The 13409-nt window shown below is 34.2% G+C and overlaps 1 protein-coding gene and 1 long non-coding RNA gene across 51 annotated transcripts in view; one reads left to right on the top strand and one right to left on the bottom strand.

Annotated features, from left to right (window-relative positions):
* The window catches only part of LOC127875025 (uncharacterized), a 305966-nt gene that overhangs the window by 102866 nt on the left and 189691 nt on the right, over window positions 1–13409 (top strand). For 8 of the 49 annotated variants that reach the window (XM_052419800.1, XM_052419795.1, XM_052419808.1 and 5 more), the window contains one exon: window positions 170–266. The exons of 36 other annotated variants lie outside the window; for them this stretch is intronic. In XM_052419800.1, coding sequence (XP_052275760.1) covers window positions 170–266 — 97 coding nt within the window. The remainder of the gene's footprint in view (window positions 1–169; window positions 267–13409) is intronic. 5 more of the 49 variants (XM_052419805.1, XM_052419791.1, XM_052419776.1 and 2 more) reach the window with 1 other exon arrangement.
* LOC127875033 (uncharacterized) overlaps window positions 1–13409 on the bottom strand; it is a 252157-nt gene that overhangs the window by 82824 nt on the left and 155924 nt on the right. The window lies entirely within an intron of this gene.

Raw genomic sequence — 13409 nt, 5'->3', positions numbered from 1 at the left:
ATGTATGTATTGTATTTCTTTTAATATTTATTATATCTCTGTTTTGTTTTGTTTTTAAACACAAGTAATTCATGTCTACTTTATGATGGTGTTGTATAGCCAAAATAAGTTAAGATTTTATTGTAACTATAACTTTCTTTAAGATTTTTTCTGTCTTCTTGAACCCCAGGGCTCCTGTGGCAGCTGCTGGGCGTTCTCAACCACAGGAAACATTGAGGTGCAGTGGGCTATCAAGAAGAACAAGCTGCTCTCTCTCTCAGAGCAAGGTATGGTTGATATTTATTGCTTTCAAATTTGGACCTGATGCTCATGATCTCGAACAGCCCATTTTGGGTGTCATACACAACCGGTTCATATACCATATGCGACCAGCGTAGCGGCCACACGGTCGGGTCAGGGGCTACCCTGTCTGCTAATCAGACCACAAAACCCTTCATATCAGCCAGTTGTAAAAACATGTGTGATGTGCCAATGGATTAAAGCAAATTGGTAGAATTCTAATTAAATTGAATTGGCAATAATATATATTAATAGACCCTTCTCATGTTCCTGAGTTTTGAAGGAGTTGCCTCACTTGCGGCTAAAACACGATATTGGTGCTCATAGTAGTCTCACTCACCTAAAAAATTGAAATTGTAGATACAGCATTTCCTTGGTGTTATTTTTAAAGCTCAAGGCATCCCCTACTCAAATCAAGTTGAATTTTATTTGATCATGCATGCATTATTTTTTTATCTAACATTTTCATCCTATGGTATAATACAAGTTACAGACACTACTCTAGTCATATAACATGCAAGAAAAACATAGCAGAACTTCAAAACTTCAGATATTTTCACTTTAACATCAATTACAGGTTATAAACTGTTGAAATAAAGCAAAAAACCAAAAGTGATTACTATCTTAAAAAAAAATTCAAAGCATTAATTAATCAGGTATCAGACCAAAAGAGAACCAAGTAAGAAACTCTTCTATAACTTTTATTATAGACCCACAAGATAGCTAATTAGGCATTTGTCTGAAACCAGGAAGTATATTCAAACAAAATAAATCGAAACAATTGGTTTGAAAAAGCATAAGTTTTCATAAAAGGTAGAATTGCATGCTCATAAGTTTGGTTACAGACACTACCAAAATATATGATTCCAAAAACAGTTGCAGAATGGCATAAAGCATTAAAAAATGCACTATAAAAGCAAGTTTACATAAAAACAGTGACTTGAACATTATATCAAATGTCAAATGTTTTAGTTAAAACACATTTTTTGTGTACATGATCTGAGTTGGTTACAGACACTACACATGGGGTAACAATAGCTGTCCAGGAGACGTGTAGCTTGACAATTCTCAGTGCTGGGCACATACAAGTCAAAGAAGACTAATCTGACATTATGAGTTTGGCACCTCATATGAATTGGCACACATGTATAGAGTTTCAAATTAATATAATCTAGAATTTCATTATGCAGCAATAAGCATTACCAAATAATGTGCGGAAAACTTTCCAAACATTTCAGTGTAAAAAAAAGTAAAATTTCGCAAGCAGCAAATCAGTGATGTATTTATAACCCTTTGTTACTCTAGCTATCAAGATAATCACAGAGAAGTTTAAGCTTTAAGTAATGTTTGCACTGAATTTGAATTTGCGAAGTCCACTTTCAATAATATCTCCGGATCTTGTGCGCTATAAACAAGATGACATCTATTGATTCCTGTAAACAGTCATCTCTTCCAGGCCAAATTTGCTTAACTTTCAAAATAAATGTATTTCAATCTGATTTCTGTTCTAAAGCAAACACTAAAATGTCCTTTGATTCCATTCTTTTGCTCTAGCCTAGCAGCTACGAAGGCATCATAGTTGTATTTTAGCTTCTCATATTTTCGTTTGTTCTCCCAATGATTAACCTTCATGCAGCCAAACCTAGTATTATTTTTTATTTTATGCTTTCCGGTGGTTTATAGAGAAATATCAGTGAATTAAAACTGATCATTCCACTGTTTCAAAAAGTGAAAATTATCAGTGAAAATTATCGATAATTTTCACTGTTTCCTGTGAAATGACGTCATTGTTTTACGAAATGACGTCATTATCGCAGCATAATTCTTTAGTTAAACTCTTTAAAAATGTATATAAACTGTAAAAAAAGCATAAAATAAAAAGAAAATTTGTTGGATTCGGTGGAATATCGATTTTAATTCACTCGTGATCATAGAAAAAATATATTTTCACTCGTGGCGAAAATATTATTTGATATGATCACTCGTGAATTAAAATCGATAATCCACCGAATCCAACAAATATCCTCTATATCTTTTCTTTTTTGCTTGATTTATCTTTGCTTCCTAAAACAAGAACGGAAACAAAATTCATTTTCCTTTCTTCAAAGTTTCTGCTACTAATTAAATATTAAGAATGTAAATTTATATACATGTAGTGTAAAGCATACAGTGCGCATGTCTTCATTGATCCATTCATAAGCAAAGGAAATGATTAAATGCAGCCATTTGGATCAAAGTAAAAAACAGAAGTTACTTCAGACATGGTTAAAACTCATCACCTTAGCTTTAAAAATGATTTCATATGCTCTTTGATAGCATGAACAATAATAAGTTAAATGTGTAGGCATTGTAGAGTCTGTAACCATATGACCATCAAAACAAACTGTTTGATATTGTGTCTGATCTCAGTAAATTCTCAAATGGTTTTGTTTGGATTTACTGTTCTCATGATATTTAATGCAAAAAACTATGTTTCCAATTGCATATTCTAGGAGATAATTGAAAAAATGCCAGTTTATAGAAAGCTACACTATGAAGACAATTTATTTACATTATAATGATAAATATTTCAAATTTCAGACAGAAAATGTCTAAATAATGCACCTTAGACATCAGCAATGTAATACAAAATATAATTTTGTTTCATTTTACTCACATATAACAAAAAAGGTTTAAGGCTTACAGAAGGAAGTTAGTGGTTACAGACACTACGAATTATAGCGTAGCATAATCAAAATGGTAGATACATACCTGAGTCATTACAAGAGGTTTGCTCTTGTCTTCTCTCCATATTAAAGGGTTGTATCATCGTAAAGAACACAGACATATTTAGATAAATCATTTTAGAAAAAGAAAATCAGGTTATATTGTTCCTAAATAAATTGTTCATCAAATAATTCCACAAGAATGCGCACAATATTTCATCCCAAGAGGTCTTGCTTTACCTTTTTTTGCACATTAATCTATTGCACAATGTATGATGTAACATTCCAACATAAAAGATGGAAGTTTCTCATGAGTAAAACAAAATATTTATGAGAAATAGAACAGGGATTTTTTTCCTTCATTTTTTACACATTTTTGTAGTGTCTGTAACTTTTTTTATTGAGTTGCTGTTTTTTTAATGGTACAATACAGCACCACCAATTTTGGCCAACTTGGACATCACATGGAGACACATGAGCCAATGTAGGATTTATACTTTTCCATAATGAAACAACAAAAGTATTGCCATATAAACTTGTAAAGGAACAAGCTCTCATTCGAATATCTTTGCTAGAAATGTGATTTAAATGGTTTAACTACTTATTATAATATACAGTCGAGTTCTAGATGTCAATAAAAGTTATAATTAATGTCATTTTGTACACAATGTTGGCATATAACAACAGATTAATGTTTGAATTTCAGTGTTGAAACAAAACTTCTACTGAGGGTATTTTGATTATAAAATCCATAATATTTTACCGATTTCTTTAATTCAAGAAACAACATTTGCAGGATAGAATTCTGAATAAAACCAGACCAATAAATGCACAATTTCAGTATGATATTACGAGAATTCTCTATTTTATATTCAAGCTTTTTTCGAGTGAGACTGCATAACGCTCAAAAATGGCCATTTTTAGAGCTTGTTTCCATGCATATCTCAAGAATGGGTTACACAAATCTCTTGAAATTTTCAGGAAAGTAAGAGAGGTATATGCCAGGCTTACCAATCTTTAATATTGGTTCTTATCGTGTTTACTTTTTCTTTTTCATGCATATAACATGAAAATTCCCTTATGAGCACCAATACCGTGTTTTAGCCGTTGATTAATCAGAATGAAACGAAGGACGATGGCGATCTGAGCTTGCTTATATGGGCATTATTATGTTTAGTAGATAAATAATGGTTCTATAAATTAATAAAATGTTGTTTAATTTGATGATAGATCTTTTTTAGGTGAAGAAACTTATTTTTTCTTGTTTAGATATGTTTTCAATGGTTACTTAATATTACAAAATATACTGTAATAACTCTATGATTTTTGACATTTAAAAATAATTAATATTTTTCATGTCCAAAAATTAAGATACAACAAATACTTAAATTGTACAGTTGTCCAAAAAATTAAGAGACAAACAATACAAGTGTTCCAAAAAATTAGAGGAACTCATATAATATTGCATTGACGATCTGACGGGTATGCAATTTTTATAGCGTCATTGTTTCATAGAATTATAGCACCTGCTGGTAAAATAGCATGCTGTATAGTATAAATTAATTTTATGTATGTTTTACTTTAAGCTGTTGGTCGCAACCATTGAATAATGCGGATATACATAGAACGCACATGTTATGGTTTATTGCATTAGTCATTGGTCTGCAAGGTTTTATGTCCTTAATACGATTGTAAAAACACATGATCAAAGTGTCTCCAGATAATTGCAACAGGGCAGAACTCTGGGAAAATAGAATTGTAAAATAAACTGTCTGAAAATGTAGTCGTTAATTGCGCACGAAAACCTGTATGTAAGAAGATTTTGAGTTATTTAAGCCAATAATTATTTTTGTTTAAAACCTTGTTGTCAGAAAATTTAGTGTCCAAAAATGTACAGTAATAATGGTATGAAACAAATTTTTAATTTGCAACATGGACACTTTTGGAAATGAAAATGTGATGGGATATCATGGTGTTGTTAATTTTAAAAAGAATTAATTTTATTCCGTAATTGTATGATTCAAAATAAATAGATCATGGAAATTTTCATGATTAACACACACAAGTAATTAGTAGGAAACGGGTACGCATGGGTCTGATAAGTTTTGGCAATAATGGTAAACTTTATAACATTGATGTAATTGTCTATCCTATTTTATGTGCTACAATAACATTTGATGGATGTGTTTTATCAAAAGTTCAAATTGCTACATGCTAATTATTCCCATTGTTTTAGAAGATATATCTTTGCATAAAATATGTTCCTTGCTGTAACTATTTTTTATAAATTGAAAACAATCGCCTTAATCAATTATGTTAATGAACATGTTGTTGTGTTCCAACAATAATATTAAACTACAGGATATTGACTAGATTTTAACTTGGTTATTATCATTGTGTTGTTGCTCAAATGTGGTAACACTCAGTAAACAAGTTACAATGATCATACAAAGACGTCGAACACACCAATTAGTAAACAATAAACATTAATTATCTTTGTTTACCAAGCATATAATTGAAAGGCGTTGAACTAAGGTTTATTTACTTTAAACTGTTCTTAAAAGTTGCTTTACGAGTATGGAAATCTCATGAAGTCAGTGTTCTAATATTGGGGCATGTGACAACTGAAATACTGCACTGTAATTGCCACGTGTCATCTTGAAACTAAGGACCAACAGAACACAATCTGGTCACAAAGTGGTCATGTGTTCGAACTAGATTATTATCTTATAATTTATAAGAGAATGATTATGATCGTATAATTTAAATGTCGTCTGCTAGTTTCATTGTAAGAACACCAGTTTTCATTCTATCTCATTATTTTCAGTTTTTACTTAAATATTGACAAGGATCTAATGGTTATTGTATAAGTTATTTGTTTATCAAGAAGTAAATTTATGTGTTTATTTATAAATAACAGCAATTACCATTATAGAACTGCACATCACGAGCCTCATTTTGTATTCATCCATAAACTATTTCATTGTTATGATCACTAAAAATGGCAATGCTCAATTCTTATATGACAGTGGAAACTGAGTGTCTGAAAATTAAGAGGGAGTCTGAAAACTTACAATAATTAGCAATTGTGAACTTTTTAGAAGCATATTGTGTCCAAACTTCTGGACCAAATTGAAGACAATCTTTAAGTGCCATCGTGAAGTAGAACACAATAGATATAATAAGCAGGAAGCCCTCTGAAATGGGGAGATCGTGTTGAAATACATCATTTCCACTTTGAGAATTACGCCATAATGACCTTATCAGTTGACTGTCCCATCTTATTACCTGGGCTTGCTGATAATGGTTTCTTAAATTTCATGCGTCAATCAAACTGGAATGCTCCAACATGTGTCAGTTTCATGTATTTGCTATCTCGTTGGAATCTGAAACTTGCGATCCCTGTTTCCTTTTTAGGGGACTTTTCATGCCTTTATACTGCCAGTATTGGGAACATTTTGAAATGGAACATTCAATTTACTCTGTACTCTGAGTACTTTGTTTACAACCCAATTAAACAATTCACACAGGCCAATCAGGGAGGACCCTTTTGCCTGGAACTATTCACACAGGCCAATCAGGGAGGACCCTTTTGCCTGGAACTATTCACACAGGCCAATCAGGGAGGACCCTTTTGCCTGGACTGGATTTTCAGTTTGAAGATGCATCCTTTTAAGAAAATTTCCATAAAAGCCGAAAGTGGTTCCTGATTAGCCTGTGTGCTTTTCTGGGACGATACCTTTAAGCTCAAGCATTTAGCCCAATTTTCCCAGATCCGGGCTGGTATACATGTTCTTACTAGGTGTCTTTTTAGCTCATCTATTTTTTTTTTTTTAAATGAGCTATTGTCATCGCCTTGGCGTCGGCGTTGGCGTCGGCGTCCGGTTAAGTTTTGCGTTTAGGTCCACTTTTCTCAGAAAGTATCAATGCTATTGCATTCAAACTTGGTACACTTACTTACTATCATGAGGGGACTGGGCAGGCAAAGTTAGATAACTCTGGCGTGCATTTTGACTGAATTATGTGCCCTTTTTATACTTAGAAAATTGAAAATTTTGGTTAAGTTTTGTGTTTAGGTCCACTTTTTTCAGAAAGTATCAATGCTATTGCATTCAAACTTGGTACACTTACTTACTATCATGAGGGGACTGGGCAGGCAAAGTTAGATAACTCTGGCGTGCATTTTGACTGAATTATGTGCCCTTTTTATACTTAGAAAATTGAAAATTTTGGTTAAGTTTTGTGTTTAGGTCCATTTTATTCCTTAAGTATCAAAGCTTTTGCTTTCATACTTGCAACACTTACTAACTATCATAAGGGGACTGTGCAGGCAAAGTAATGTAACTCTGACTGGCATTTTGACAGAATTATGTGCCCTTTTTATACTTAGAAAATTGAAAATTTGGTTAAGTTTTGTGTTTAGGTCCACTTTATTCCTTCAGTATCAAAGCTATTGCTTTCATACTTGCAACACTTATTAACTATCATAAGGGGACTGTGCAGGCAAAGTTATGTAACTCTGACTGGCATTTGGACGGAATTATGGGCCCTTTATACCTAGAAAATTGAAAATTTGGTTAAGTTTTGTGTTTTGGTCCACTTTACCCCTAAAGTATCATAGATATTGCTTTCATACTTGGAACACTCGCAAACTAGCATAAGGGTACAGTAAAAGGACAAGTTGCATAACTCCGGATGTCATTTTTACGAAATTATGGCCCTTTTTTGACTTAGTAACTTTGAATATATGGTTAAATGTTGTGTTTCGATCCACTTTACTTCTTAAGTATCAAGGCTATGGCTGTCAAACTTCAAATACTTTCATGCTATCATGAGGTTACTGTACCTGGCAAGTTGAATTTTACCTTAACCTTGACTCTCAAGGTCAAATTATTAAATTTTACTAAAATTGCCATAAATTCTTTATTTATGATTCGATTTGATTGATACTTTGACAAAACTACTCTTACCTGACATACCACAATAGACTCCACCCAAACCATCCCCCATGCCCCCCCCCTCCCCCCCCCGAATCCCCCTCCCTACTTTTTTTTTTTTTAAAGATCATCTCACAAATGACCACCACACCCTCACACTATACCCCCTCCACCCCACCCCCCGCCAATTGTTTTTAAATGGTTAAAAAACACAACTATTTATGTTTATTATTATGCCCCCCTTCGAAAAAGAGGGGGTATATTGCTTTGCTCATGTCGGTCGGTCTGTCGGTCGGTCCACCAGATGGTTTCCGGATGATAACTCAAGAACGCTTGGGCCTAGGATCATGAAACTTCATAGGAACATTGATCTTGACTCGCAGATGAACCCTATTGATTTTGAGGTCACTAGGTCAAAGGTCAAGGTCACGGTGACCCAAAATAGAAAAATGGTTTCCGGATGATAACTCAAGAACGCTTATGCCTAGAATCATGAAACTTGATATGTAGATTGATAATGACTGGCAGATGACACCTATTGATTTTCAGGTCACTAGGTCAAAGGTCAAGGTCACGGTGACCCAAAATAGAAAAATGGTTTCCGGATGATAACTCAAGAACGCTTATGCCTAGAATCATGAAACTTGATAGGTAGATTGATAATGACTGGCAGATGACCCCTATTGATTTTAAGGTCACTAAGTCAAAGGTCAAGGTCACGGTGACCCGAAATAGTAAATTGGTTTCCGGATAATAACTCAAGAACGCTTATGCCTAGAATCATGAAACTTCATAGGTAGATTGATAAGGACTGGCAGATGACCCCTATTGATTTTCAGGTCACTAGGTCAAAGGTCAAGGTCATGGTGACCCGAAATAGTAAAATGGTTTTCGGATGATAACTCAAGAACGCTTATGCCTAGGATCATGAAACTTCATAGGTACATTGATCATGACTCGCAGATGACCCTTATTAATTTTGAGGTCACTAGGTCAAAGGTCAAGGTCACAGTGACCCGAAATAGTAACATGGTTTCCGGATGATAACTGAAGAAGGCTTATGCCTAGGATCATGAAACTTGATAGGTAGATTGATCAGGACTCGCAGATGACCCCTATTGATTTTCAGGTCACTAGGTCAAAGGTCAAGGTCACAGTGACAAAAAACATATCACACAATGGCTGTCACAACAACGTAGAGCCCATATGGGGGGCATGCATGTTTTACAAACAGCCCTTGTTTTATGTTTGAAATACCGTCCAACCATCGCACCCAAGAATCCCCCCCACCCCCCCTCCCCCCCACCCGAATTCCCCCCCCCCCCTAAATTTTTTTTTTAAAGATCATCTCACAAATTACCACCACACCCTCACACTATACCCCCCCCACCTCACCCCCAAACGGTTTAAAAACACAAATATTTATTTTTATTAATTTATGTTTGAAATACCGTCCAACCATCGCACCCAAGAATCCCCACCCCCCTCCCCCCCCCGCCGATTTTTTTTTTCATTTTTTTCGCATTTTTGGAAGATAATGTAATAAATGTCCACACCCCCACACTATACACCCCTCTTCACTCCACCCCTCCCTCCTTTGTGATTGAAAATGAGAGTCCCTTCACCTTTAAAAAGAAAATAGATGAGCGGTCTGCACCCGCAAGGCGGTGCTCTTGTTTTAAATTACATTTGTGCTCAAAAGCTTTCAAACAAACACAATTACATAATTTTTATGTAATTTAACCTATTTTATATTTAAGCTTGATTACATCGAAAGCCTCAGGCTTATTGAAACGCCGTCGAGTCTGTTTCCTGGCCCTTGAACCAGTACTTGGTGACTTTGGGGGAGATCGAAAGAACGCTTCCACATTGAGGATTGAAACCGTGACCTCTAGGTCGCTAGGCAGACCCATTATTCATTACACCATGGCGACTTAAATAAAAAATTACATAATGTTTGTACAAACAAAATAGTTTGGGCAAAATAAATGTTATTAATAACTATCAGAGCTGTTTCCTTTAGAATGTGTTGATTTAGTAGTTTAGTACATGTCTTGAATCAGTTCAAGTCGAGCTGCATTAAGCCCTGTTTTCCCAGATCTTGGTCACCTGCTGAGTCCCCTATCAGTAAGTGCCACATAACTGTTGTTTATGTCTGGTTATCACTAAGGCTGAGAGGTGAGTTGTGATCAGGACATTGCCAGTGCCATCTGTTTTAGTTCCCATGTCTGGCTGCGACCTTGCTGGGCCGCTTGGTTTTAGGACGCAAGTCTTGAAAAATAAGCTTGTATAATAATAACTGATTTGTTACTGAAGTTTTTGACTATTTTTTGTCAACTTTTAGATACTTATCAGCTTCAAAATCCACTGAATATTGTGAGCTTAACTACTCACTTAATTGTTGATAGCATTTGCGTGCATCTACTCTATATATCTATGTATATACTACTGATATTGAAATAAAAATAATGTTACATATATTATGTTTAAGTTCTTTATTACAAAAATTAACTAAGACAATAAATTGTGCACTGCTTTTTAGCAGGATTATGTCCCAATGCACAAGTAAGTCTGTTTAAAGTTTGCGTGAGTTGAAATTCAGGTTTAACCCTTTGCATGCTGGGAAATTTGTCGTCTGCTAAAATGTTGTCTGCTGAATTTCTGAAATTAGCATTTTCTTAAACTTTTTTCAAAGAATACTATCAGAATAGCAAACAGCTTGGATCCACAGAACGTGGCGTCTCATCTGGATCCAAACTGTTTGCAAAGGCCTTCAAAATTCGGTTCCTGCACGGAGAGAGTTAAATATGCATGCAATCAGTACATATTTCTGTAAGAGTTACAGATATTCAATTGAATCTTAACGCCAATCTCTGGGATCATCAAAAGAGGTCACTGACCAAGGTCTCTAATTCTGACATGTCAACAGTTGCTGATCATGTCCTACAACTTTGACTAGCCTTTTAGCACTATTATGTCCCCTTTTGTGCTAAGAATGTCAGTTTAAGTATTGCGTGCAAGTTTTCATTCATTTTAAAATATGCACACAACAAATACATATGTCTGTAAATACTGCAGATATTAAATTAAAACACACGTCTTTTGGATCACCGTGTCAGGTCACTAACCAGGGCCCATAAATCTGAGCTTCAATTCAGCCGAGATATGCCCCTTATTGTACTTTTTTGAATTTTACATTTCAGCTTAGCGATTGTGTGCTTGTTGACTTGCAGACTTAATTAGCAGGGTTGCATCAAGGTCACTGTTGCCAAACATATATAACAAGTGTGCGCAGAATAACTCAAATTAGGATGGAGATATTGTTCTGAAATTTTGTGTGTGGGTAGGTAACAGGCTGAACTAGTAAGGCATTGCATTTGGCGCCAGTGTGGTCTCTGCAGCTATAATCTGAAAAAGTATTTTGGATAGAGGTATTTTTTGTAGATTGATAACATTTAGTCTTAGGGTGGGATTGAATTCGTGGCCAATTCGGTCCAGGTCTTTGTTACTTAAAATAGAAAAATGGTTTCCACTCAAGAACTTGATTTTGGATGGAGATATTGTGCTGTTATTGTTTGTGTAGGTAGCTTGCATGCTCACCGTCCTTTAAAATTAATTCAATTCAACTTCATTAATTGTTAAATAGTTGAAATTCTAGTGTCTTGGCCTAGTCACATTTCTTGTTTTAATATTATAAATTGTAAGCTTTAAGTTTACATAAACTTTATACCCACTACAGATATTCAACTCAAATATGTCTTTTTAGCCATTATATCATGTGGCTGACAGAAAATATAAATTACATGTATACAATCAAATTAAAAGAACAGTTAAGTGCACTGTCTTGGGGCAGCTTTTGGTCACAATGAAATTTTATAAATTTTAAATATTGTGCAGTTTGTTCATATTTTACCTGTTCATGAACAGGAATCATAAGATTTTATATGGAAAAGTTTGTTGTTTTTTCAATCAAGTAGTCTACAACTGAATGTATAGTGTATTGCCATTTGTTAGGACCAGACCGTTATTTCCTTTTTAAAGACAATTGTTCATTTTTTTATCAACAATAGTGACTAATCAGGTCATGTTTCAATTGATGCTCTCATGTGTTTTGTACATAATGCACAAAGCTCAGATTTCTTCCGGTTTCTCTGTCATAAAATTACTCATGCTTATATATAAGTTAGTACTTGACATTGCAACAAGGAACATATAGAATATCATTGCCAACATATTGCAACAAGGAACATATAGAATATCATTGCCAACATATAGAATATCATTGCCCACATATTCAATATCATTGCCCACATATAGAATATCATTGCCCACATATAGAATATCATTGCCCACATATAGAATATCATTGCCAACATATAGAATATCATTGCCCACATATAGAATATCATTGCCCACATATAGAATATCATTGCCAACATATAGAATATCATTGCCCACATATAGAATATCATTGCCCACATATAGAATATCATTGCCCACATATAGAATATCATTGCCCACATATAGAATATCATTGCCCACATATGGATGCTTTTTGTGTCAGGGAGGACAATTTCTGCTTTTATGGTATTCTTCTTTGAAAGGAAGTATTTTCTTAGCATAAATCCAGACAGGGCAGAAAGTGTCATTTCTGAATACGGCAGCCTGTGTATTCTGCACAGGCTTATATGGGACAACACTTCAGGTTTTATGCTGGTTGCTGCTCATCAGTATCTGAGGTTTGGAGATTAAGCCTTAAAAACTTCAAGTAAGAAAGGTCTGTAATTAAATATAATATAAGGGGCAACAAATGCGTGAAAATACGTATGTAAGTGGTAAAGGGTTAAACCAGCAGCATTTACTTTAAACTTGCTAGTGCAATATGATCAATAAGAAGACCTCTGTTTAATCCTGATGAACATCTTTCATGTTTTCAGTAGCAGCTTTGCTATCAAAAACATTTATGCCAAAGCTCCAACATTTAAGAGGGCATACAAATGCCTTGATTTTTGTTCACATCGCTTTTGGGATTGTGTTTAGGACTGCTGATGTGGAATGACGTCATGTAAATATTACTCTTATGTGTCATATGAAATAAGAATATGGATTACCAATGTTGTTATTATAAGTGTGATTTTTATTAAAATAAATGAAGGTTAATATATAATTGAAGTTCTATGTGTTATACATGTATAATAAAAGCTCAGGGCTATAGATAACTTTTGGGGTATATTGGGTAATCAACCCCCTGTTTTTGACAACAATAGGGTTTTTGTAAATTCAATACAGTTTTAGCAAAAGTGTTCAATCCCTACTTTTGAGCTTAATTGGGTTTTTCACTCCCGTTTTTTTCAACTTAACTGGGTAATTTAGGGAATGACATATATAATATAATAAAAATCTACTAAGGTTATTATAATTTTTATACAAATGGAATTCAAAAAGGTATATGTACATAACTAAAAACAATTACTGAATTTCTGATCAA

Source organism: Dreissena polymorpha, chromosome 3 (genome assembly GCF_020536995.1).
Source record: "Dreissena polymorpha isolate Duluth1 chromosome 3, UMN_Dpol_1.0, whole genome shotgun sequence".
Taxonomy (NCBI): Eukaryota; Metazoa; Mollusca; class Bivalvia; order Myida; family Dreissenidae; genus Dreissena; species Dreissena polymorpha.
Note: the sequence above shows the minus strand (reverse complement) of the source record. Positions and strands in the feature narration are given on the sequence as shown.